Source organism: Miniopterus natalensis, chromosome 22 (genome assembly GCF_054644295.1).
Source record: "Miniopterus natalensis isolate mMinNat1 chromosome 22, mMinNat1.hap1, whole genome shotgun sequence".
Lineage (NCBI taxonomy): Eukaryota > Metazoa > Chordata > Mammalia > Chiroptera > Miniopteridae > Miniopterus > Miniopterus natalensis.
Window position 1 is genome coordinate 130,184 of NC_142102.1, and position 26,335 is coordinate 156,518.

The 26,335-nt window shown below is 48.5% G+C and overlaps 2 protein-coding genes across 6 annotated transcripts in view; one reads left to right on the forward strand and one right to left on the reverse strand.

Moving 5' to 3' along the window:
- The window catches only part of CYFIP1 (cytoplasmic FMR1 interacting protein 1), a 59,042-nt gene extending 52,367 nt beyond the window's left edge, over positions 1 to 6,675 (forward strand). For all 3 annotated transcript variants that reach the window (XM_087829130.1, XM_016200055.2, XM_087829131.1), the window contains 5 exons: positions 1,977 to 2,049; positions 2,844 to 2,938; positions 3,685 to 3,923; positions 4,521 to 4,668; positions 5,921 to 6,675. In XM_087829130.1, coding sequence (XP_087685256.1) covers positions 1,977 to 2,049; positions 2,844 to 2,938; positions 3,685 to 3,923; positions 4,521 to 4,668; positions 5,921 to 6,085 — 720 coding nt within the window. In that variant the 3' untranslated portion in view covers positions 6,086 to 6,675. The remainder of the gene's footprint in view (positions 1 to 1,976; positions 2,050 to 2,843; positions 2,939 to 3,684; positions 3,924 to 4,520; positions 4,669 to 5,920) is intronic.
- Positions 6,676 to 6,973: 298 nt separating this feature from the next.
- NIPA2 (NIPA magnesium transporter 2) lies at positions 6,974 to 25,286 on the reverse strand. 3 transcript variants are annotated; one of them, XM_087829132.1, is made up of 6 exons: positions 25,052 to 25,286; positions 17,264 to 17,494; positions 16,014 to 16,070; positions 14,108 to 14,198; positions 12,755 to 12,915; positions 6,974 to 8,451 (listed from the first exon to the last, which is right to left on the reverse strand). In XM_087829132.1, the coding sequence occupies exons 2-6, from the start codon at positions 17,400 to 17,402 to the stop codon at positions 7,817 to 7,819; spliced, it is 1,083 nt and encodes a 360-aa protein (XP_087685258.1). In that variant the 5' UTR covers positions 17,403 to 17,494; positions 25,052 to 25,286; the 3' UTR covers positions 6,974 to 7,816. The 3 variants fall into 3 exon arrangements, with proteins under 3 accessions (XP_087685258.1, XP_016055528.1, XP_087685259.1); XM_016200042.2 differs by lacking the exon at positions 25,052 to 25,286 and adding an exon at positions 19,411 to 19,686; XM_087829133.1 differs by lacking the exon at positions 25,052 to 25,286 and having other exon boundaries at positions 17,264 to 17,887.
- Between the last annotated feature and the right edge of the window lie 1,049 nt (positions 25,287 to 26,335).

Consider the following 26,335-nt stretch of genomic DNA (forward strand, 5'->3'; position numbering starts at 1 on the left):
CTTTCTCCCTTCCACTCTCTCTGAGAAGCAAGGGGGAAAAATACCCTCGGGTGAAAAAATATATCCTCGGTGAGGATTTAAAAAAGAAAATACTCGGCTCTCCTATCGGGGAGCCCAGGGGCAGATGTGGACACGCCTGGGAACGGACGGCCTCGTGTCCGTCTCTGGCTTTCCCCTCTGCCGCGGTGCTCCCAGGGGGACCCTCTCCAGGCGGCGACAGAGGAGGGGCTCCCAGGGCCCCCCCTCCATGGGCTCAGTGCAGACCCGTGTGAGCGGGCCCAGGGCAGCCTCCTGCTGGAGCACGTTGGGGAGGGTGGGGTGACTCTTTCCCAAAACGCAAATTTTATCAGCCAGGCCATTTAGGAGCCTGGCCTTTAGGCGGCTATTCCTCCAGCAGAATGGGCGCATTTGACTGTCTGAAGTGTTTCTTCACCCATCCCGTGGAAGATGTCAGGAGGCCTGGAACGGGTGGAAAATGACAGAGCCACGGGGGTCTGAGGCTGGAGGGGCTGAGCTCATCCCCGATCAGCTCGGAATCCACGGTCAGGGCAGCGGTTGGATGAGTGTTGCCTGTGGATGGAGCGTGACGCTGTGTGAGACACGCAGGAGAGATGCGACCTTCCTGCCCAGATCCTTACGTCACACCAATGTCCTGTCCCTTCAGAGCGTGTCTACCACCAGTCCCTGGGGTCGGCGCCCAGCATTGGGGCCTTGGGGAGAGCTGGGCCTCCAGCGCCCAGTGACATGGATCCCGGCGTCTCCTCCCTTCTGAGACCACGGCTTCCATGTCACGTCGGCCTCTGTACTTCTGCCCCTTGAGTGACAGGCACAGTGCCAGCACCTGGGAAAGGTGTGGCAGGTAGTTGATCTTCAGGCGAACTTCAGCCTTTGAGTGGATGGGTATTTCTGAAATGACAATTAAAAGAACATCATCTGTCACTCTTGGTGAGCACCTGCGTGGTCCTGTGGACACGGTGGCCCTGCCCTGTGGGAGTGCGGCCACCACCCTCCCCCAGCCATTGTTCGCCGTCCCCCTCGCCTCTCCCTTCTCAGGCGCCTCGTGACTGTGCCAGGCAGGCCGGCCCCAGGCGGGAATCTTGTGGTTGCTCTTGTCTTCTTGAAAATAAAGGTGATGTTTCCTGGTAGGTCTCTCAGGCGGGACTGTGCGGGGTGGAGGACAGTGTGGCATTCTCACTCCACCTCAGATGGTCGCCCCCACGTCCGCCTGAGCCAGGGCCAGGTCTGAAGACTCGGATGCGATCTCCTCTTGGTGGTGATCAAAGGTGGTGCGGTCTGTAGGCTTCCACTGTTAGAAATGGAGATGCTCAGGGTGAATGTGTCCTTCACGCTGTTACACTGGAAATGTGGGGCCACCGTTCCCCGGCTGCTGAGGGCACCGAGTCTATGGCGGGGCTCCCAGGGGCCTGTCCAGGGAGGCCGTGTGGCGGTGGCCCTGCTGGCACCAGGCTCCTCAGAAGGGGGCGTGCAGGAGGCAGCCAGTTGATGCGTCTTGCTCACAGCGATGTTTCTCTCTCTCTTCCCCTCCTCCCCCTTCTCTCTGTCCCTTCCACTCTGTCTTTAAAAAAAAAAGAAAAATGAAAGAACAAAATTCGGTTTCTTGGTGCACCAGCCACATGCCAGGTGCCTGTGGCAGGGGGTGGCTCTGTGGGCGGAACACGGAGCGTTTGCGTCACCAGGATGCGCGCTGTCTTCCCAGCGCCGCTTAGACTGGTTCTTTTACGCCAAATGGCAAAGACATACCGTTGACCCTCGGACAGCGTGGGGTTAGGGGTGCTGACAGTAGGAAGTCGCAGGCGACGACAGCCGGCCCCCCTTATACTCGGATTCCCATACCCGGTTCACCCTGGACGTGGCTTTGGGCCGCCCAGCTCGGGGCCCCTGCGCCTTGTTTCCCGCCAGCCTGCCCTGCCGTGTGCTGCGAGCGGACGCCCTAACCGACCTTCTCTCTGTCCCAGTCCTTAGAGGAAGTGTGCGACCTGCTGCACGCAGCCCCCTTTCAGAACATCCTGCCGCGGGTCCACGTGAAAGGTGAGCCCGTCCTCGGACGGGGCGGGCGGGGCCGATGCGCCGAGTGTGAGGCACCAGAGAACTAAAGCCAGTTTTGCTGGAGTTTGGCACTGTTCAGCCATAACGGGGGTGGGGGTGGGGGGTGGGAGGTACTGGGGGGTAATTGGTAAATAATGTAGTCAGATAACCAAGGAAAACAAATGTTTAGGGCAGAAGTGATGTTATGTCTCACATGTGCTTCAGAATAGATGGGCTCGGGGGGCGCTGGGTGCGAACTCAAGTGGCCGGAGGTAAAGAGCACAGAGGGGCCCTGGCCCGTGTGGCTCAGTGGTTAGAGCGTCGGTCCTCGCACCAGAGGGTCACAGGTTTGACTCCGGGTCAAAGGCATGTACCTGGGTTGCAGGTTCGATCCCCGGCCTATTTGGGGGGGGGCATGTGGGAGGCAACCAGTCGATGTGTCTCTCTCATGTCAGTGCTCCTCTCTCTCCTCCCTCCCTCCCACTCTCTCTAAAAATTAATGGAAAAAGTATCCTTGGGTTAGGAGTAACAACAACAAAATAAATGCAGGTGGTTCCCTGGACTGGCCTCTGCTTTTCAGTATGTTTGGAATTTTCAGTAAGTTTTCAAACGTGAACAGTGAACAGAAAATCAGTTTCGTCCCTTTGAATTAAAACATCAAATGAGCCAGTTCTATAAACGATTTTTGAAAGGTACCTATATGTGTCATTACCTTATAGTCTTCCACTTCTTCTTAATATATAAAATGAAACTTTCATGATCATTTCCAGAGTGTAAAATATTCTTTTCCACTGCAGAGGGAGAGAGACTCGATGCCAAAATGAAACGACTGGAGTCGAAGTACGCCCCCCTGCACCTGGTCCCTCTCATCGAAAGACTGGGGACCCCTCAGGTAACCACGCTGGGTCGGCTGTCGCTGTGGTCGCTGGGTGTCCCCATCAGCCACGGGCGAGGCTGGGCTGGGTGCGAGGCTCCGGGTGAGGCCCAGACCCGGGGCATCGGGAAGTTGGGGTCCACGCTGGCCCTTGTCTCCAGTGGGGTTGTAACGGGACCTCGTCACAGGGTGGTTGGCAGTTTGAATGAGCTACGCCATGTGGACAGTGCTTAGAACACCTGTGGCGTGTGAGACATAAGCAACAGTGTCCTTTGTTCTTGTCTGTCCCTTCGAGAAGGCGCCTTTGTCACAGGTTTTTCAGAACAGGATGGGAGTCTCAGGGTGGAGCTTCAAGTTCTCAGTCTTGGTAGCGTCACCACTTTGGACCAGATGATTTCTGTGGTGGAGGCTTTGCCAAGACTTGTAGGATGTAAAACAGTATCCCTGGCCCCTGCCCTTCGGATGCCACTAGACCCACCCTGGGCTGTGACAACCAAAATTGTCTCCACACATTGCCAAGGGTCCTGGTGGCAAAGCCACTCCCGTTCAGAACAGCTGTGCTTGGCAGTTGTCCTCGGCCGTGAACTCTGTTTAATCTTGTAAGACCTGCAGGTAATAGCTGGCATATTTATTTTGCTGATGCTCCTGAAAATTCTCTTCTGCGGCTAAGGTCATTTTCCAGCGAGTCAGAAACAAAACCAGGGTGGTTGGTTTGAGCACCGTGGACTCCGGCGTGGCCCCGTGACACTCTGTCCTTCCTGCAGCAAATCGCCATAGCGAGAGAGGGGGACTTGCTGACCAAGGAGCGCCTCTGCTGCGGCCTGTCCATGTTCGAGGTCATCCTGACGCGAATCCGGACCTTCCTGGATGACCCCATCTGGCGCGGGCCCCTGCCCAGCAATGGAGTCATGCACGTGGACGAGTGTGTCGAGTTCCACAGGCTGTGGAGCGCCATGCAGTTTGTCTACTGCATCCCCGTGGGGACACACGAGTTCACAGTCGAGTAAGTGTGCTCCGTGGTCGGGGAGGCGGGCGATGGCGTTTGGTTAAAGGACTGGGGCCCTGGCGGGTGTGGCTCGGTTGGTTGGGCGTTGTCCTGGGCACCAAAGGGTTGCTGGCTTGATTCCTGGTCAGGGCACATGCCAGGGTTGCAGGTTCGATCCCCAGTGGGGGGTGCAGGAGGAAGCAGATCGATGTCTTGCTCTCATATCAATGTTTCTCTCTCTTCCTCTCCCTTCCGCGCTCTCTAAAAATCTAAAAAAAAAATAAGAAAAGACTGGAAATGTGCTGAGCTGCTTTAAAGCTACTTAAGTGGAGGTTCTCACTTGATGCGCAGGTGTCGGGGCCGGGCTTCTGGGAGTCACCCCTGGAAACAGGCACGTCTCTGTGCATTTTTCTAGATAGATCCACAGCTTCATGGAGTCCTTCATGGTCCATGATGTAAAACCAGGTCAGGAAACGGGGTGCCAGAGGAACCCAAAAGGGGTGTTCACCAAAAATGCACATGCCACTGGGGCCCAGGTTCCCAGCAGAGGGCTCGGTCGGTGACGCGGCTGGTGAGTGACCGGCCTTGGTGGCCCATTCTCTCGGCCTCTCGCAGGCAGTGTTTCGGCGACGGGCTGCACTGGGCCGGCTGCATGATCATCGCCCTCCTGGGGCAGCAGCGGCGCTTCGCCGTCCTGGATTTCTGCTACCACCTGCTCAAAGTCCAGAAACACGACGGCAAAGACGAGATTATCAAAAACGTGGTATGTGGAAGAAAGTGCGCTGTCCTGCGGGAAGTTTCACACAAAGCGTGCTTTCTGCGCATTACTTCTTTCTCTGGGGGTGTTTTTCATCCCGGCACCTATGGCGCCACCTACTGGAGCTTTCTTTTCGTTCCCAAAATGCTTCTAAGTGTAACGGGTAAGCAGCGGCCTGGCCTGGCGGCCGGCGCAGCAGGGTAACTCTCCCCGAGGCGCTTCAGTCCATCTCACAACATGGACCCTCGCAGCCTCCACGCTCGGAATGTTCCTTTGTGGTGGTCAAACTGTGATTTTCGGCTGCTCTTTAGATCTTTGTGTCTTTGTCAGTTTGCGGGTTCTCTGTCATTGAGTTCTAGAGAATGCCCAGCCCTTATCTTTTAAAGCGTCTTAGCCTCCTGACACGCTCTCTGTTCCCTTCCTCTGGGCCTTCACGTGGACGTGTTACACCCTCGACTCTGGTCTCCTCGCCTTCCCCCCGTTACGTTAGTTTCTATTGCTGCTGGAACCAGTTGCCAGACTCGGTGGTTTAAAACCACACAGTTCTCGGGGCCAGGAGTCTGGGGACAGCACGGCTCCGCTGGGTCCCGTTTAGTCTCACAGGCCAAAGTCAGTGTGTGCGGGGGGGCTGTGCTCCCTTCTGGGGCCTCTGGAGACGAGCCTGCTTCCCGGCTTCTACAGGGGGTTGGCTGTGCTCACTCAGTCCCTCATGTCGGACTGAGGCCCCGCTTCCTTGGAGGGCTGGCCCACACCCCTTCTCATGCTGTGCTCGTGATTAGGTCATATCCACCTCGATGATCCAGGGCACTCTCCCTACTTTATTGTTATTTTTAAATTACTCTTCCTATTTTAAAGTCTAGCCTTAGCTATAGGGTGTCCTTTATCCGGTTCTGTTGCAGCAGGACCCTCTCGGAGCATCCTGTCCAGTCGCTGGGGTTCTACAACTCGTGTCACCTTAGAGTGCCCCCTTTTCCCCACTGGCCATGTGACTTTGGTCTCTCTGTTCCCAGCTTTGTGGCCTTAGTACCTACCTGTTGAATAGGTCTGCAGGTTGTACAAAGTCTCCAGTTACTAGCATGAAACAGAGAAATGTGTTCAAATAGAGAATATAGTCATTGTTCCAATAGTTGCATTAGAGAACTGGTATGTGTGTCAATAATTTGCTATAATTTTGGGGGGGAAATATGACAGTCCTGACATTTTGAAACGTAAAGAACAAACGTTTTAAGAGTAAAACATCTCGTTTTAACTGCTGCAGCCTTTGAAGAAGATGGTGGAGAGAATTCGCAAGTTCCAGATCCTAAATGACGAGATCATCACCATCCTGGACAAGTACCTGAAGTCGGGCGACGGGGAGAGCACGCCCGTGGAGCACGTCCGCTGCTTCCAGCCCCCCATCCACCAGTCCCTGGCCAGCAGCTGAGGAAAGCAGGCCGCCGGTGTTTGGAGTCCTGGTCCCCACTGCGTTCAGTAACTATAGGGCACGTTTGCGTCTCATAAACTAGGGATTTTTAGGGGCTAGTCAGTGTCTATGTACCTGCTAAAGGGGTGTTTTTCAGTCCGCAGGCCTAATTTTATAAAATTGACTTATTTTTCTAGACAAATTGTATATGCTTTTGGTAATGAGGAATTCTGAGCCTACCGGCTGCTGTGTCGCCATCCTGTTCCAGTATTTCCCGTCTTTCTATGAATGTCACGAGCACCGCTGAGCTCAGCGAAGCATCGGTGATGTTCAGGGAAAGACTCAGGAACTTAAGCAAGAAACTTAATGCCAGCTCCTGGTAATAAAATCCGTTACCGATTAGAATCGAAGTTTGTGATTACGTAGCTTTTGCATAGGGACTTTTCTACTGGTCTTTTATGACGTCTCAGTCATTGTTCCCTTCCCTTTTTACGTCAAGTCTGTCAGAAAATAGTGACCTTGACTCCTGTTTCTACTAATCCAGCTGTAACAAAACCTAATTTGTGAGGGTTGATTTAAAGGGCATAGAAATAAAACTAACGAAACCCGTTTGCGGCCGTTCCTTTACTGTGACTCCGTGTTCCCTGGCTTGGACAAGGTACGCTCTTTTAAGTTTTTATTGATTTTAGAGAGAGAGGAAGGGACACAGAGAGAAACATTGACCGGCTGCCTCCAGTACACCCCCTACTGGGGACCAAGCCCACTGTCAGGGCATGTGCCCTGACCAGGAATTGAACCGGTGACCTCCAGGTGCACTGGACGACACTCAATCACTGAGCCACACTGGCCAGGGCGCATTTGATGTTTTTAAATTGACTCGTAAGCAAAGTAAAATACTTGGAAAGGAACCAGATTTTACAAACATCTTTAAGTTTGTTCTAAGCATTCAGACTTCAAAAGAACTTTGTTTCAATTTGTTTTTTTATTATAACATGAGCTAAATTTTAAAAATTACCTTAGTCTTCTGACTTTACTTCCCAGAGTTGTTAGAAGATCTAAATGACAATATATATAACTCATTATGAAAATATATTGGAAAGTACAAGAGCGGATGTGAAATGGTCGTCAAGGTCCGGGTACCAAGGGATCAGAGAACTGAAGGACAGAACCGCCAGGCAGCAGGACAGACAAGGACGCGCGGGTCCAGGAGGGCTGTCTCTGTGCTGGGACAAGTCACCGGAGAAGTACTCCGTGGGGTACTTTCCTAGTAACTTAGGATTCTCTTCAACATTTCAAAATTAAGATGACTCATCAAACAAGAGTCATTTTTGTAGGTAAGGGAAAGCACAGGGCAATGTATTGGGATAAGTTCTTTTTTAAATCAAAAAGCCTTAAGGCTCAGGGACTGCGAGTGGGAATGACAAATGGACACGTCGCACTTTCATCACTGATGAAAAAATAAAGCATTTTATAGACTTAAAACTGTCATTAGTGCATTCAGATTCTGTGAAAGAAAAATTTAAATACCACTATAGTAACACAATGTTAACAAAAATTGGCCAGGTACTGAGGTCATTTTAGTGAGCTACCATCATTTAAATATAAGAAAAGTAATTTCTTGGTCCAAATTAGTTAAATCTTAAAAAAAGATTGTCTCTAGAGAACATTGTTTGAGATAATGCTTTTTCAGACATATTCCAACACTCAAATTCACTTTATAACAATAATTACGGGTAAGCTCTGATCACTTTCTTAAAAGGCTGTAAGATTTCCGTTTCTCCGGGAAATGTTCTCCCCCGTGTGCTGCTCAATCCCACAGGTTAAACTTTCTTCACTGTTACTAAGAACTTCGTACATGTCAGTGAGATTGCCGTTCGCTGCTTTCTCATCTTTTCGAAAAGACACGGGAAGACTGGCGAGGCTGAAGCTGACGTCTTTGAAGGCGTGCAGCAGGAAGATGCCCACAATGATGGTGCAGAAGCCGCTCAGGGTGCCGATGATGTCATCGACGGGCATGTCCTGCCACTCCTTGAAGAGGATGGCTGAACAGGTTAGCACAGACGTTGTGAAAGCAACGTAGTAGATGGGGGTCACGAGGGAGGTGTTGAAGATGTCCAGGGCCCTGTTCAGGTAGTTGATCTGCGTGCTCACGCACACGATGAGGCTCAGCAGCAGGGCCCAGGCCAGGGGGTGCTGCAGCACAGGCTTGCCAGCAAACAGCTCCTTGATAGCGATGCCCAAGCCCTTCACACAGGAGACCGAAAACGCTCCTATCACGGAGCAGATTGTGATGTACACGAGGATGTTCGTCTGTCCATGGCGCGGTCCCACCACAAAGATTAGTATCAAGGACACAATGACCACAAGTGTCGCAAAGATCACAAAACCTTGACGAGGCAAAGACAAGATCTGTTTAGTCAAATGTTTCAGGACTGAAAGAGAACTGAGAGTCCTAAACAAAATACTGGGCAGGAAGGAGAGGTGTGGCCCTGTGAGGAAAACAGCTTTCTCTGCTGCCCCAGCAAGAGCACACCCGCAAAGTTTAGGGAGGTACACGCGGGGAAGGTTAAACCACGCACCATATTCACAACTGTGACACGACTAACGTTTTTAAAGTAGCATATTTGGCTTCATGATAATCACAACAAAGAAAACAGAATCAGGCCGACTCACAGCCATCCATTCTGGAGGCACCCCGACTGTCCACCCCCGGGAGTATTAGACTCCAGGGACAGTCCATTGGAAACCAGTGGAGAGAATCATGAGGTTGAGGCAGGATAAGAAGCAGCTAGAAAAACCCCTGGACAAGTGGACTGGGTAAACTGAGACATGAAAATTAAGCACAGCCAAACAATCTGAACAACTTATGCCAGCTAGTAAATCCCAAGACCTTCTCTTCCCCAAACAAAGCCACCTGAGAGCCAATGGTTCATACCTGTCCTCCCTGGCCAGAGAACACACAGCTTAAATCACACTGGCCTGGGGGCCAGAAAACAGAGGCCCAATTAATGCCATCTGTGCCAGCCAAACCCGAAGACAGATGAAGTCGGGAAATAAAATCCAACTAGAGCCAGATAGACCCAAGATAAAAGTAAAACAGTAAAGTAGACCAAAGAATAATCCCAAACTCCCTATAGGCTCATTTTGATGCATCAGCATATTAAAGATTCACCTGGAAAGCTGATGAATATTCTACTGAAACCCTCTCCTCCAATTCCCACCCAGAGAAGAGAGAGAAACCCCTCAACACAGGATACCAGCTCAGGCTTTCTCTATAACTGTTTACTTCCTCCTAAACTCTTAAGGGTCCCCACGAGACTTGCAACCAGGGGAGCAGTGGGCAGTGGCAGCTCATCCCAGTCCCCAAGGTCACCTTTTTGCCCTCCGACTTCCCAAGGGCTCATTGCTTCTAGAATGAAATTCAGCCAGGCCTCCTGGCTTCAGTCCCCACCCCTACTTCGAGCTACCTACTGCATCACTGCTGGTGTGGGGTTCAGCTTCCTGCGGTCTGCTCTAGGTCACTAGTCATCCTCTGCTTGCTGGCTTCCATAACATCATTGCTGCATTTCCTTCTCTGTCCTTGTTTTTGTGTTTTCCTTCTTTAACAATCCTGTTATATTCGTGTTTGAGGAGTGACCAGAGTGACTGCTGTCCCTGTTTCCTTGTCTGAGAATGCAGATGGTAGCACCTGTGTCGTGGGGCGGCTGTGAGGATTAGATGCAGTCAGGGCAGGTGGCTGGGAGACGCTCCTGAGCCCGACTCTACACAGTTCAGAGTGGGGAAGACTTAAAACTCATTCATGTGACCACCACCTGGGGTTTTCACAGGACTAAGGCAGCATGTGACAGGGCTGCCAAAAAAGCTAACGGTGTCCCAGGCAGCTTGAGGAGAGGCTTACGGTCTCCCTGTTTGAAGCACCCAGAGCACACCTGGAGGGCTCTGTTCCTGGCACCCTGTCCTACAGACATCACGTGCAGGCTCACAGCCAGTCTGGATAACTGAGAGAGAAACAGTGGATGCTCACTCTGAAAAAAGAGCCCTCAGGAATAAGAGGACAGCCAAAATCAAGCATGTGAATGTGCTGAACGTCATACGTTCATAGTGCCATTGGGCAAACTAGACGTACAGGCGGGATGACAATGCTGACAATGACAGCCATCACTTTATTAGCTCTGTGTCAGGTGCTACACGGGGCATTTTACTGTCAATCTCTTAATATCCATAGTAACGCTGTAGAACAGTATCACCCCTGATGTACAAATGAGGTGAACGCGGCTGATGGAAGGTAAGTAACTTACTCAAGTCAGCAGCAAATCACACAGTTAGGATTCTAACTCAAGTCGCCTGACTCCAAAGCCTGTGTTACTTCCACAGGATCACCTGCAGTGACATGGGACTCAGCCTCAGAGCTTTCTAGTCACCTGAGCGGTCCTGACAAAGGGATGGACAGCCCCATTCCTGAAAACACACAGTGGCAGGAGGACCACTGGTCAGGGGTACTGCCTAGGGGGTTTCAGTCTGGGTGGGAGGTTAGGATCTTTTCAGCAGTCATTTGCTTTGCATTTCTATCCAGGGCGGAGTGGGAACACTACCCGATGGGGCTGGCCCTTGGTGAGTCCTATATGCTCAGTCATGCAGGTGTAAGGATCAGCAAAGTAAACACCAGGAGCTTTTGTTTAGACGCCTGACCAGCCAGACAGCTCATGTGCATCTCGACCGAAACTAGGCTGGCAGGGCTGGGACAGAGCAGGTAAATCATCTTTCTTGAAAACTGCTGATGGTCAGGCAAACTGAGAAATCTAAATGTGAATGGCCTCGACATCCAGACCTCACCACCAACACAGGTCCAGTAAGGTCATTGGACTGGAAGTGAAGAGCCTGGTTCTAGCCCATCCTCTCTCCAGGTAACTGGGTAGCTTGGAGCAATTAACTGAACCCTCGGGTCCTCTCTTTTGTCATCTGGAAAAAAAAGATGCCTGCCAACTCTAACATGGGTGCACTTAGGAGCTGCTTGTGACACTTGCTCAATAATCCTGAGTCCTTTACCGGGAAACTAGATTTCCAGCGTGAGAAATCACAGTTACTAGACTTGATTTCTCCCCCTGGCTTCTGGTTCCAGACCACGGTGTACTCTGACTTGACCCTGCCTATTAGTGTCTACATGCAGACAGGAATCGATCCCAAGGTCTCTCCAGCATCCACCTCCAGCCTCGCCTGCTCCAGACCCCCTTCAGCCCTGTGCTCAGCTCACCACAGATTCACCTCCAACCACCTGAGTTCACTTCCTCACATGCCGCCCTGCTCAGTCCTTTAGGGCTCTCACCTCCTTGAGCATATTTCCATTCTTTTGTCGGGCTTACAGACCTTCACAATTGTTTCCAATCCTCTCTCGAATCTGACTTCCCACTTTCTTTAACACACTCTCTTCTCCAATCACCCTCTCTCCTACCTACTGGCTTGAAGTGGTTTTCTAGTTACCCAGAGCCTGCTCCCTCTTCCCTCCGCTATAGGCAACATGCACCTTTTTGTTTGTATGGTTCTTGCAAAATAAATACTATTTTGTGTGCTACAAAACAAAAACTCCCCCAAAACAACCCATCCATACTCAGCACAATGGATAAAAACTGACCCACACCTAGGCACATTCAGTGGGGAATTTCAGACAGTGAGGGCAAGCAGGCCATCCTAGAGGCTCCCAGAGTCAAATGGCCATTTACATATAAACAAAGATAATCAGTTACATGCGTCTAGTTTCTCAGCAACACAGGGTGAGGAGATGAGGCAGGCCAGGGACATTTTGATATGTGCAAGGTTTCCAAAGGTCCCATCTCTTCTGTGCCTCTCGCGCCTCCTATGAAAGTGGCTCCACCAAAATGAAGGCGCTAACCCAGGACTCGGGAGACAAGAAGTCCAGGAAAAGCAAAAAGTGCCGGGGATCCCAGGATGCTGATGAAGGAAAACCCAGGGGACAACTGTGCTGGTGGCCTGGACAGCAGTCTAGTTTGAGGCCAAACAAGGCTCTGGGAGAGCAGTTCACAGGAGCTGAAACTGCAAGAGTAACTCCTGTGTGTGAAATTACTGAGAGCAGAATCAGACATGGGCAAGCACTCAGGCCGGACGGACTCATTTTCACAGAAAACTAAGCAAACGAGATCACTCTCCGTTCAGGAAAAAAGCAAGGAAGGAGAAGTCAGACCAAAGGGATCGGTTGCCAGAGGGGAGGGGCGGGAAGATGGGTGAAACAGTGAAGGGAACAGTCAGTCGCAGTGTGATAAGGCTTAGCATGGCAGTGAGATAAAGCTTGCTCTGGCAGTCACACCATAAGGTATGGAAATGTCAGGCCACGATATTGTGCACATGAAACTAATAGAATATTTTACTTAAGTATGAAAAACAAGGGAAAGTTATGTACAGATAATGTAAACAAGTCATTTAAACAAAACTAGATACAAAAGGTAAGAGATGTAACACATAATTCCTAGACCAAGGAAGTAGCAGCGATATAAGCGTGTCACAGACAGAGTGACAGAGAAACAAGGGTCAGCGCCGGCTGGGGAGGAAGGTGACTGTTGTTTCACAATAAGCTACACAGCAATCCGGCTCTTTGTATGCACAAAAATTTTGATTAATATAAAAAGCTAAATTAAAAAGTAAAAATACAGCAAGACAAATAAGCTTTCTTTTCCTTACCTGGATCCCCGAGTTTGTGAGACATCTCACGTAAGGTCTCAATCTCCTCCTCCTTCGGAGCATGGATGACCATGACTGTGGAGCCTAGGATGCTCAGCAAACACCCTATTTTCCCATGAAGGTTCAGTCTTTCATTGAGAAAGTATGAAGAAAGAATGGCACTAAAATAGGGGGAATGTGGTAAGATTAAAATAATCAGCTACTTCTCTCATTTTTAAATATCAATACAATTCAGATTTTGAATAACTGACCTCAAACTAAAACACTGTGAGTTTATAAAGATTCTGGCTTTCGGCCAAGATACAGACAGTGTCTTCAATTGTGCCAGGAAAGCTCCTAGGGAAACGGCTGCTTCACCACAAACTACACCAGCACAGCTACCAGCTCTACTGCAGGAGCTCAGCATGAAACTTACCATATATGCAGTTACCTACAATTTATACCCTAATTAGGAATCCAAGTCCAAACCAATGTTTAAAGTTTACTCGGCTTCGCCTGGCCATGTGGCTCAGCAGTTAAGCACTGACCTAGGATCCAGGAGATCACAGCTCGATTCCCGGTCAGAGCACATGCCTGGGGTGCGGACTCAATCCCCAGTTGGGGGGCATGAGGCAGCCAGTCAATGAGTCTCATCACTGATGTTTCTCTCTCTCCCTTCCTCTCTCTGAAATCAATAAAGACATATAAAAAAAAATTAAAAAGTACTCAGCTTAAACTTATCCTAACTGCTGACGCATCTGACATTCATTTAACTCTATATAACCTGCGTATTGTCAAGTTTCAACACTTTATCCAAATATAAAAAATACTGTGTAAACCTATAAATACAAAAATTCTATCATATACAGGAAAACAAGGATAAAAGACATACACCACCTTTAAAAGTCATGTAATTTACAGTGCAATGTTTATATATGTGCACGCGCGCATACACACACAATACTGACCGGGAAAGGACCGACCGCTGCTTCCAAACAAGTACACCAGGCTGGTCTCCAGGGGTACGTAACCTGCCCAGCCAGGTACAAAATCTAATTACCACCAACGACCACCTACCAAGCACGCCTGTACCAAATGATACACGTTGTGACAAGTGCAACTGGAAGTTGTGAAAAGCTGAAACAAAGTAACTGGTGCTGGCTCTGAACACAAGCGAGACATAGCACAAAGGCATCTGATACCACAAATTGACAGGCTGTCTGTACACAGAAGATGCCCTTTTAAAAGCAAATGAAGACCCAGAATTTAAACAGCTCCCAAGCTTGTTTAAATGTAAATGACACTGAACGTGTGTGACTGGATGTGATTGGATGGTACCGAGCAGGTTCTATGCTCCCGGCGCAGTGTCCTTACCTGACAAGGACGCTGAGCGCTCCTAAGGGGGTCACGAGGGTGGCTGGGGCAAAGGCATAAGCAGCAAAGTTGGCCACCTCACCGGCTCCCACTGGAAGATGAACAAAAGAAAACTCTCAGATAGGAACATATCTACTCAAAATGTAAGTACTTGCAACTTACATATATATTTTTGTATACTACTTCGACTGTATATTGTAACTTCCATATTTCCTCCCATCTATTATAAGGGTTCTCCTATAAATTATCAACATTAGAATAGAGCCCAAACCAATGAGAAAAAATACAAATCTATTTTAATGGAAAAGACCTAATTTATGCTTACATGCTTTTATTAATAAACAAGTTTAATAAATATTTATATCCTATGACAACAAACAGAAATCAATTAAAAGCTGCTGAAACTGGTGTGAAAATATTGCACAAATAATTTCCACTGGCACAACCTTGGCGTAGGGGCAAAGTTAGGCAACGCTCTAACCCACTGAGTCGCCTGGCTAGGGCCCTTCCCTTTTTCTTTTCAGTTTCTTTTTTTTTTTTTAATTTTAAAATTATCTTTACTGTGGACAGCATTACAGATGTCAGCCTTTTTCCCCCAGTGGCCCCTTGCCCCGCTCCCACCCCACCCCAGGCCTTCCCCACACTACCACCCAAGTCCTGGGTTTTGCACACGTGCCTGTAAGTTCTTTGGTTAACCTCTTCCCTCCTTGTTCAGTTTCAACGTAAGGTTTCTGAATTCCATTGTTCTGCTCAGAGACACCTCCTGGAACACTGGCTGTAATTACCTTTTCTTTCTACTTACGTCATTTTACTGCCTTATTCACAAGCTTCCTCCTATATTTGGGGCTTATTTTGCATCTTCTTTTCTCTTGGACTAGATGACTCATCTTTCTTACTTTCAATTATATTTATATGAAACCCTAAATTTTACTCTAATTACTTCAGTTACATTCCAGTTTCATTTTGTATTTAGTATCAACATACTATTTCCTAATTTAAACTTCTAAAAATATTTTCTAATTTCCAGTCTGCCTTCTGTAAACCAGGGATTACATAAAAGTAAATTTCCACCCAAGATTTTCATGTTATATTTTTGTTATTGAGTTCTGATGTAATTACAATGATTTGTGAAAATACTCCATTAAGTCCTTTGAAAAATTCAGACTGGCTTTAGGGTCCAGCAAATAATCGATTTGTATAAATATTCCATACGTATCCAAAAAAAATATAGATCTGAAGTTACTGAGTTTAGTGACTGTGTCCAGTAAGTAAAGTTTGTTAAATTTGCTGTTCAAATTGTCCGTAGCCTTAAAAATTTTACTCTGGTTGCCCTATCAACTACTGAGGGTGTTTATTAAAATCTCGCTCCAGCCCTGGCTGGGTAGCTCAGTGGGTTAGAGCATCACCCTGATGCACCAAGGCTGCAGGTTTGATCCCCGATCAGGGCACACAGAAGCAGCAGCCAGTGATGCATAAATAAGGGGGACAAGTCGATGTTTACCCCCCTCCTCCCCCCCCCCCAAATCAATAAAAAAAGTAAAAACATCAAAAAAATTAAATAATCTCACTCTATGGCCCGGCCAGGCAGCTCACTTGGTTGAGCGTCATCCCCAACAACAAAAAGGTTGCGGGCTGATTCCCAGTCAGGGCGAACATCTAGGCTGTGGGTTCGATCCCTGGTTGGAGCATGTACGGGAAGCAACATGTTAATGTTTCTCCCCCTCTCCCTTCCTCTCTCTCTCAAATCAATAAAGACATATCCTCGGGCGAGGATTAAAAAACATAAAGATATACTTTAGAAAATGACTTAAAGTTTTAAAACTTGCTAGTAATATGAAACTGTAACCGCATCTGCAAGTATTTCAGTCTACAACGACCGCGCTTTCGTGCAAGTCTCTGTACCTACTTGAGAGCAGTCCGGCCCACCACAGCCACTCCTTCAGGTACGCATGGCCGCCCTGGCCTGTGAACGAGAAAACACACGTCACTTCCTGGAGGGTCATCAGACTCCCACAAATTTATGACAACTACGAGTAACGACAGGTTTAAAATATCTCATTCATGAATTATGATTACTTTGAATAAAGGTTCCATCATGTACAAAGGGATTTCTTAGATAATAGTTTTATGATTATATAACAAAAAGTTAAAAATGTTTAGGTTTGTACTATAATGTTGAGGAAGGAATTAAACCAATCCTTACATTTCTTTCGTTTTGCAAACTCAGCTTTAGTAAACAAAGTAAAGAAAATGAACCAGTAAAAAATAACCCAACTTCAAATGAGTTTGGAATTGGATAAGCCATTTAGGCATGGTCAGCCCACTTCCCGCAGCAACCCTGGAGAACAAGGTCCCCCACACCGCGCACAGACACAAGGGAGACAGCACCGTCACAGTCTGGGCTGCCTGGACAAGCATCCTGCTTTCTTACTTGACCTTCATCCCAACCAAAGTAATAAAGTCACATGAGCGGTACTTATGGTTGCTTGATGAGCTTTAGCCACAGACATGGCTCAGGGAAAAGGGAGGTGGTGCTTTTACTGCCAAAGCAGGTCTAAGAGTCAGAACTGAGCATGGACCTGCCGCGGAGGCCAAGTGGTAGAACATGCAGCACATGTTGGATGCAGCACAACTGGGAACTGTTCAGAGTGCGCCAGAACAGTCAGAGTGTCCCCAGGGTTTCCTGACCTGTCAGCAGGCACTGGGAAACAAACTACACCAGCCTTCGAAAGTTGCCTGAACTGAGGACACTCTGACCCAGAGAAGCCCTTTCATCAGGAAAATGCTGAAAATAGAATCAAATTTCTATCACAGACCAAAGACTCTGGCCTTCAACAAGATTCTCATTCTGTTCAGACCCTTACCTCCTTCTCTGCAGACATAATCAAGGTTTAAAAACAAGGCTGAATGCTCACTGGGCACTGTCCCTCTGCCCAGTTTGATAATGCAGGAGCGAGGAGTTAACTTATTTTGACATCTCACTTATTTTTCTCTTTACAAAACTGGTGTTTGATTCTCTCTAATAGTTTACAACTCTTGCAGTCTACAGTTTTGAACACGCTCACTAGGAAGGAAGATGAAGTCTTCTGCAGGCCAGGCACCTGTGTACAGACGCAAGCACACACTGTGTCACTTCAAAGGCACACGGGCACCCACCTGCTCGCATGGAGCCTTTCCGGGCAAGTCGCAGAAGGCCTTTCTTTTTCAAGATGAAACTCCCTCCGATGAAAATGCTGGAGCTCATAGCCAAGCCCAGACCAATATAGAAGTCATATTTTCCACGCCCAGGGCTCATTTCGTTTGCTACTGAAGGAGTGCCTGTGACTCACATTGATCACAGGACAGAGAATTGCTGATGCTGGAGGCGAGAGGCTGTGGACTTCAGACCTGCACGAGACAAAGAAAACGAGATCCTCAGGGAGCGACCAAGACAGTGCACGTGCAGTCCAAACTGGACCGCACTTCCCTCCTCCTGCAGGGAGGTGTTTTCTCTATCGCCACCATTGAAAAGAAATGTATTTGGTATTTATATTGAGCACTAACCTAATTACATTTCTTCCAATTATGGCAAACGATGGTCTCATGACATAAAACTGTATTTAAAACCCAAACTCACAGGGCCAGAGAACAAAGTGGTGGTTACCAGTGGTGGTTAGGGGCTGGGGAAACAGGGGAAGGGGGTTGAAAGGTACAAACTCCCAGTTATAACTAAGTCCTAGGGATGATGTACAGCATGGTGACTATAGTTAACAATACTATACTGTATATTTGAAAGTTTCTAAGAGTAGATCTTAGAAATTCTCATCACAAGAAAGAAAATGTGTGACTATGTGAGGTGAGGGAGGGGTGTTAACTTACTATGTTCATCATTTCACAACATATGCATACAAAATCATTATGCTGTACACGAATTAGACAAATACATTATGATATCTCAAAACCAATCTAAACTGATTTTATAAACTCTGGTTTCATATTTTTAAAATGTTTCCAGTCTCAACTGATAGTCCATAGTGACAAAACTTTGCTTATAGGAAAAAAATTCTAGCCCGGCCGGCTTGGCTCAGCAGTTGAGCATCGACCTATGATACAGGAGATTGCAGTTCAATTCCCAGTCAGGGCACATGCTGGGGTTGTGGGCTCGATCCCCAGCAGGGGACGGGGCGTGCAGGAGGCAGCTGATCAATGACTCTCATCATTGATGTTTCTCTCTCTCCCTCTCCCTTCCCCTCTCTGAAGTAAAAAAATACATATATTTTAAAAAGCTTAAATCACAACCACACATTTTAATTAAAAAAAAAAAATTTACAGAATGAAAATCAGACATAGATACACAAATCTAGTTTATGAACACATTTTCTAATTTCACAAACATGTCCTCTGGAATAATCTATGTAGAGAAACACAAAATTTTCTCACCATACATTTCCTTCTTAGAAATCTATGTAGTTATAAGCATATGGTAATTAATCTCTTATTTAGCCTATTTGGAGGGGGGCAGGGAAAAGGCAGGTTTCACATTATTTTGTTAGCAGAGGATGATGGCTCCAGCAGACAGGTGTTTGCCAGGCTGCAGGTGTGGTCCTGGTGGACTTGTCAGAGAGCACGAAGGCCATGGGACCTAGAGGGCTCAAGCCACAAGGCCAGACAGGAAGCAGAGGCTTATGAAGACTGCAATTTTTTTCCCAAATGGCCAACTCATGAACTCTGCTAACAAATGAACTAAAGCAAAGTGTAGAAAGTAGGGAAAAACATTATTCAGCAACAAGGTTTATGACTGGTTATAACTGCGACCTAACCTTCTGGTATTTGAGATTTTAAGTTCCACTAAACAATCAACTCCCAGCACTAATCGGCAGTTCAGAGAGAACCCTAACTCAGGAACCCTTTCTGACTAGCCAAGTCTTTCAATTTCTAGGTTACGAGACCCTGGCCTTTAACAAAAGCAACTCTCTGAATCCACCTGGCCCCTCCCTTACTTCATCCACCCACTCAAACGGCACTCACTGAACACGGGCTGTGCACACTACACTCTCTCTGGATAAAAGGGCCACAGCTTTCAGGCTTCAGTGGGGAGACAGGCAAGAGACAGTTAAAGGATACTGTTCTGTAACCACGGTAAACAGTATTATCACAGAGCTGACACTCCAGACAGAAGAAAGGGCCAATGTTTTGATTTGCCTGTTCAGGTGCATTATGGTTCTTCAAATAGCTCTGTGGGAAGGAGTTTTCCCCACCCTGCTGTGTGGGGCTTGGGTGTGGGGCCAGGGAGGAGGGTGTGAATGACAGAATGTCAATTCTACCTCTAGACCTAGAGAGGACCGTCACACTTCTGCTTGCCTCTTGCATCCTGCCATCGCCATCTGAAGAGCAAAACAAAGTCATCCTTACTGACCACAGACCTGCAAGCCTGATCTTAAATGCTTATTGCTATACGTCACGAGACAGTAACTTACACACCCTACAGGCTTACTGCAGGTAAACATAAAGCTCCCATTAGATTTCTGAAAAAACAAAACTTGCCTGCAGAAAATGGAGATCACTGTTAAAGATGAATGCCAGGCACTGATCCACTGTATCGTCCTCTCTACTTTTGTTTGTACTGTGCATGTTTGGACATTTCCATGTTAGGTTTTTAAAACACACCTGCAGTGCACAAGAGCTGCAGGGATGCCAGGCCTTTTCTGACTGGTCAATTTTTTTTATTTAAATATATCTTTATCGATTTCAGAGAGAAGAAAGGAGAGGGAGAGACAGAGATAGAAACATCAATGATGAGAGAGTCATTGATTGGTTGCCTCCTGCATGCCCCCGACTGGGGATCGAGCCTGCAACACCAGCATGTGCCCTGACTGGGAATTGAACCCCGATCGCCTGGATCCTAGGTCAATGCTCAACCACTGATCCACGCCCAGCCGGGCGGTGGGGTCAGTCTTATGCACATGGCTTTGGAGAGCTGCACCCCTCCTGCCCACTTCATTCCCCAACCTAGGATCGTGGCTCTCTTGAGGCCAGTGTCCTCACTGTCCAGATACCTGTTTCTACCCCGACAGTAGAAACCTCGAGCAAGTCGCAAAACCAAGGTCACTCCACAATCTAGGACAAACTAAGACTGAAACATGGGAAGATGAGACACTCAAGTCTCAGAGGTGCTCCGAGTTTTGTAAATATCAGTCAAAAACAACACAGATGAGATTAGCTGTCTACGTGACATCTTTCCAGAACTGAGCTCTCACGAGGGATTTGGAAAAGCATCCCCAGTCCTGCTAATGCCACTCCTAAGGCAGATAATGCCCTGAAAAAAGTCCTCACAGGGTGTGGAGACTCAGTCCTGCCTATAGCTGGGTGACTAACTATGGATGAGTCATAACCCTAAAACACACAGCAGAAAAGAAAGAAGCTACACAATCCATAAGGTCACTGAGGACTTTTAAATTTAAAATAAAATAAGGGATTGCCATTTTTATGGCCAAACACTGGTAACACCCAGCCTCCACTTAACTTCCGCTTGCCTGTGGAATCCTTCTGAAGAGGAGAGACTCGGGGACAGTGACAAGCAGTTTGTACAGAGGCATAAACATGTGCAGCAAGGGGAAGGGAGAGAACTGGGGGAGAAAATGACCGGGGGAAAGCATTATTTCTGCCTACTCTGAGTGAATTACAATTTTTAAAAAGTGTGCTTGCAGTGTTCCCACTCACTGAACGCCTGGTTTGCCCATGTTTACCCCCCATCCTCCTCACCAGACGCCAGCTCCTTTTCTATTATGTACACCAAATCCCCTCTCCCTTTCAAACATCACCATCATTAAGCAATGTTCTCAATTATAATCCAAGTTCTACTGAGGACGTGACGAAAGTTCCCTGGTTCATAACTCTCCACTTTCTTGAATCAATAAAACTGAACTTTGTCATGTGCAGAGATGAAACCCAGAAACAAGCTTATCTACAATAAACAGGTTTATCTACACTTCCGATCCCAGTGTGAGTGCCATAGATACAAATTCACACTTTACACACAGAAATCTGACTTTCAAACACCAAATGTGCCCCTATTAATACTTATTCACACTTAATGTTAACTTCCACTAAATGCAAGCTACACAGATGGATATAAGGTCTAAAATTAAGACCACTATTATGTGCTGCCTTGACATCTGGTCAAACGGGGAGGGCTTTCAATGGCCTAAGCCAAGTTCCCCTCCCCATTCTGCCCCCGCAGCTAAGGTCCCAAAGCCAAACAACCCTGCTCCTCACGGGCACCAGGCACCGTTCCTGCTTGTCCCTGAGCAGCAGGCTTCACTGTCCTCCAAACAGAAGAATTATTAAAGCAAGACAATCACATCCTCCTGCAAGCACCAGGGGCACCACAACCTCTTGTTCCTGCAAAACTGCCTCCCACAATTCCTGGTCCTTCACTCTGTAGCCCCACGTGGCTCTACATGGTGCGTGGTGTCCCCAGGCTCTCCTCCCCAGGCTAAGGACTGTGTAAGTGACTGGTCCACTGCAGGACCTCTCATCTGCCCAGGGTCAGGTGTCACAGGGAGGAAATCCCACCCCTACTGACAAGGTGAAGAAGTGATTAAAACAACACATTATAACAGAATCTTACTCATTTTACCCTAAGGGCACCGAGAGTTCAATTGCTCCTAACTTTATTGTGTCTATAGATGCATTTCCTCCATTTACTTTATTATTATTATTTTTTTAATATATCTTTATTGGTTTCAGAAAGAGGAAAGGAGAGGAAGAGAGGAGATAGAAACACCAATGATGAGAGTCATTGATCGGCTGCCTCTTGCACGCCCCCGACTGGGGATCAAGCCCACAACCCAGGCATGTGCCCTGACCAAGAATCGAACCCCGCTAGGTTGACGCTCAACCGCTGAGCCACGCCTGACCAGGCGCCTCCATTTATTTTATATAAAGTTTCATGATGCTATTTAAAGTCTATTTCTCTCTTTCCTTTTTTGACCAGTCAGCTCAACCTTATGCATGTGGCTTTGGGGAGCTGCATCTCTCCTGCCCACTCCACTGCCCAACACAGGGTCATGGCTGCCTTGAGGCCAGCATCCTCACTGTCTAGATACCCCACCCTGTCCCACCTCATCCTCTACACACTGCTCAGGGGCCTGCTCCTCACTCAAGGCCAGGTCACACTTCCTGCTGTGCTAACAAGACCTCCACAGCCTGGTCAAGTTTAATACTCGATTACTGCTCGCCTTTGAAGATACTCAGTAAGCTCCCTAATGATAATGACTCTGGTTCCTTGCACTGGCTTCCCCACAAAAGGCACTCATCTAAAGTGGCGAATGGGACTTACAAGCCTTTATAGAATTAAGGTGGTTTTGTTTGTTTACTCGTGCAACTATCTGTGTATGAAGGAAGAGAGGGAGGTGAGGGAACAGGACAGTAAGCAACATAAAATTTCAAGTTGTCAAGTTATCAAGCAGCCTCAGCCACTAAACTAAGGAAATGAATTATCTCGTCTGACTTACAGTTTGGAAACAGGACATCAGTGTGGCTGTCCTGAAAGGAACTAGTCTCGGGCCTGGTAATGCTTGGCTCCCACTCTGTCACTGAAAGTCAATCACAGCGGGAGGGCCCGAAACAGAGATGACTTTTTATTCTTAAGATCAGCCGCCAAGCAGGGCCAGGTTAAAGACAGCTAAACAACAAAACTTGCTAAGTCTCACTGAACTAGGTTCCTAAGCCAGAGCAGACGAGCTCCAGGTGGTTACTTGCTCATCTTAGCTCTCAGAGGCGCTCAGGTGGAAGGTCCTCCTCCCCAAACCCAACCCCTCCCACCCCTGGCTGGTACTGTTATTTACATGTGGCCACCTGAGCAGCTATTATGTGGCAGGCATTAAATTATAAAAATGATTGAGGCCTGGCCAGTTTAACTCAGTGGTTAGAGCGTCAGCCCACGGACCGAAGAGTCTGGGGTTTGATTCCCAGTCAAGGGCACATATTAGGGTTGCAGGTTCCATCCCAGGCCCCTGGTTGGGACATATGCAGGAGGCAACCAATTGATGTCTCTCTCTCATATCACTGTTTCTCCCTCTCTCCCCCTCCCTCCCTCCTTCCCTTCCACTCTCTCTAAAAATCAATAAATAAAATATCCTCAGGTAAGGAGTACCAAAAAATAAAAGTAAAAATAAAAAGCCGCTGACCTCAAGGATGCCACAGCTGAGAGGAATCAAAACTCTGGAAATAACCTATTCAAATTTTAAACACAACTTTCAAAGACTTGGAAGTTCCAGCTTCTTCTTTCTAAATTTTAACACAATTTTCACAACTGAATTTACTAGTATTTACAGAAATACTTATATTAACTCTCATTAAATGCAAGTATGTTGAAAATGAAATAAATACACCTCAAAGAACACACAATTACGAAACTGGTCACTTAAGGAACAGGGGGAAAGGACTAGAATGCTAGCACCCTCGAGAAAAGCCTACATTCATTCGCTTTACTCAGTGACTAACAGTAGGCAACACTCCCAAAGTTAGTGAAGGTTAGAAATTATGCCAAAGGGAGTACATTTACAGCTTTAAACTTGTCACAGCACTTTTCATTTTCATAAAAGCTTGGTAAGATTTGTGGTCAGGGACCCGTGATGAGAAAACTAGCACGGAGATGTTAAGCAACTTCCCGAGCAGCTGGTGGGTAGCAGAACCAGGCCTCACTCTGAGCCTGCTGCCCTTCCCACTGGAGTCTCCATGCGGTCCCGAGGTGGCACATGAGCCCGTGGCGCTCCAACTAGGCTCCAGTGTAGGTCACCATCTCCTTGCCCAACCTGCTGCTCCTGTGTTCTGACTGTGGCTTCACCATCCTTGTCACTCAAACTGGATACAAGGGCCAAGAGTACCAGACTGCATCTACCTTTCCCAAACACGGCCTCGCACCTCCATGTGTATCCCGACCCCTAATCCAGCTTCAACACATGCTGCTGCCTCCACAGAGCACGAATCTGCCATCCCCAGCAGGGGGCGTGCAGGAGGCAGCCAATGGATGTTGGTGTTTCTCATTGAGGTTTCTCTCTCTCCCCCTCTCCCTTCCACCTCTCTAAAAATCAATTAAAAAAACATTTAAAAGCAATACTTATAAATACTGCAGAACCTAAATCTCCAACCCTAATGACTTAGCAACGTGAGTTATAAATTAAAATCTTAACTTAAAAGGAAGTTTAATATGGACTCTTGTTTAAAAAAACAAACAAAAAGGCTGCAGAGGTAGATGACTCATTCACTCCCATTGCCTCGTAAATAATACCCTTTATTGTCATTTAAACTTGTAAAGCCAGGCATAGCAGCTCTGGCCTAGAGAGGAGAAAATACAGAAGTAGGCAGAAAGACTTAACAGTTTCTAAGTACTTTTTAAAATTTGGTTACTAGCCTCCATGAAACAAAGATCTTTATTCGCTCATATTTCCTCTTATTACTTTATTTTTTTTAAAAAAAAGTATTAACTGGGTACACGGTACATACAGAATTTCTAGTCTTGTATTAAACGAACTGAAAAAAACTAGTGACGAGATTAAAGAGACAAACACGACACTAAACGTATAGAGTTTTGGATGGAGCGGGAAGGACTCGCTGCCTCTCTAAAAGTTCGGATATTAAACAGCTGTGACCAAAACCTCTCAACAGGCCCCTAAGGCTCGTCAGCGGATCTCGCGGCGGCGAAAACCTCCTTCTAAAACTCACAACGAAATGAAGCTGTTTCCGTGACCCTCACGAGCACGCGCCCCGACGGGGGGGGCTCGGCGGCCGCCAGCGTGGCCCCGGCTCCCCGCGGGACCCACGGCGGGAGCCGCGGAAACCGCCTCCGTCTCCGCGCGCCCCGCGCCGTCCCGGGCAAAGGCCGGCGCCCACGAGGCCCGCCCCGCGCAGCTCGCCCCCGCCGCCCCTCGCGCCCGTCGGAGGGAAAGGGAGGGGCCTCACCCGGGGCGGCGGGCGCCCTCCGTCCTCGGCTCCGGTCACCTCGCTCACGCCCTCAGGCAGGCCGTCCGGGCCGACCTCTCCTGCGCCCGCGCGGCCAGCGCCTCCGTCGCCGTCCAGGGGGCAGTGCGAGCGTCCGGGGCGGCCGCCGCGCGCGCCGTCTCCTCCATGGGGAGCCCCGAGGGCAATTGCCCGGGACAAGCTCCAGCTGCTGCGGCCGCCGGTGCGGGGAGCGCGGCGAGCAGAGCCTGGGCGCGGCCGAGTGACGCAGACGCGGCGCGCGCAGGCGCAGAGCGGCGCGGCAAAGCCCCGCCCCCGGGGCGTGGCCCGGCCGAGTTCCGGTCTCTTCGCCAGGCCTGGATTAGCCTGGGTGCGGGGAACGAGCGGGCCGGGGGGAAAAGTACTGGGGGCGGGTTTTGCAAGGTGGCGTTCGCTTACCCGGGGTCAAAGTCAAAGTACCGTGCGCCGCTTGCGGCGCGAGCGCCAACGCGCGGCCAGTGTGTGCAGCGGCCCTTTAAGTGGCGTCCATGGCCCCCCGCCCCCCGGGAAAGCGGTCTCCGCGAGGGCAAGGGGCGGGACTACAGCGGGACCGGAAGCCCCGCGCGCCGGGGAGCGTGAGAGGCGGGACCAAGTGCCGGGGGCGGGGCTAGGGCTGGGCGGGGCAGCTGGGGCGTGTCGGGAGCGCGGGGAGGCGGGGCCAAGTGCCGGGGGCGGGGCTAGGGCTGGGCGTGGCAGCCGGGCGTGTCGGGAGGCAGCCAATCAATGTCTCTAAGCACATCCTCAAGTAGGGATTTAAAAATAAAAAATATAAGTGGCTTTTTTTTTAATGTCTTTATTGATTTCGGAGAGAGGGAGAGGGGGAGAGACAGGAACATCAATGATGAGTCATGGATCGGCTGCCTCCTGCGCGCCCCCTCCTGGGGATCGAGCCTGCAACCGGCGCATGTGCCCTGACCGGAATTGAACCGTGACCTCCTGGATCCGAGGTGGATGCTCCACCTCTGAGCCAAACCGGCTGGGCTATAGGTGGTTTTCTTTAATACCATCATTTCATTGTATCAGAAAGTAATCGCTATATGGTGAACTGCTTTATGTATCGTAGATTTGCTCCCTCAGATGTGCACAAGTGGATATTTTCTATGTCTGGATGGAGACCAGGGCTACGCATTTCTACAAAGAAAATGGAAAACTTTTGATTGAGGAGTCAGAATGATATAAAACCTGAGAGTACACAAACATTTCAAATAAAGGGTAAAAAACAACAGAAAACATGAGTGTTCGGCTAGA

What these genes read in the sequence shown, in the direction of transcription:
- NIPA2 (XM_087829132.1), bottom strand. Translation starts at nt 17,402, where the DNA reads ATGAGCCCTGGGCGTGGAAAATATGACTTCTATATTGGTCTGGGCTTG. An exon ending in GTGGGCCGGACTGCTCTCAA is followed by an intron (nt 14,199 to 16,013) that starts GTAGGTACAGAG and finishes TTCATCTTCCAG; the next exon opens with TGGGAGCCGGTGAGGTGGCC. An exon ending in TCACAAACTCGGGGATCCAG is followed by an intron (nt 8,452 to 12,754) that starts GTAAGGAAAAGA and finishes TGCCTCGTCAAG; the next exon opens with GTTTTGTGATCTTTGCGACA.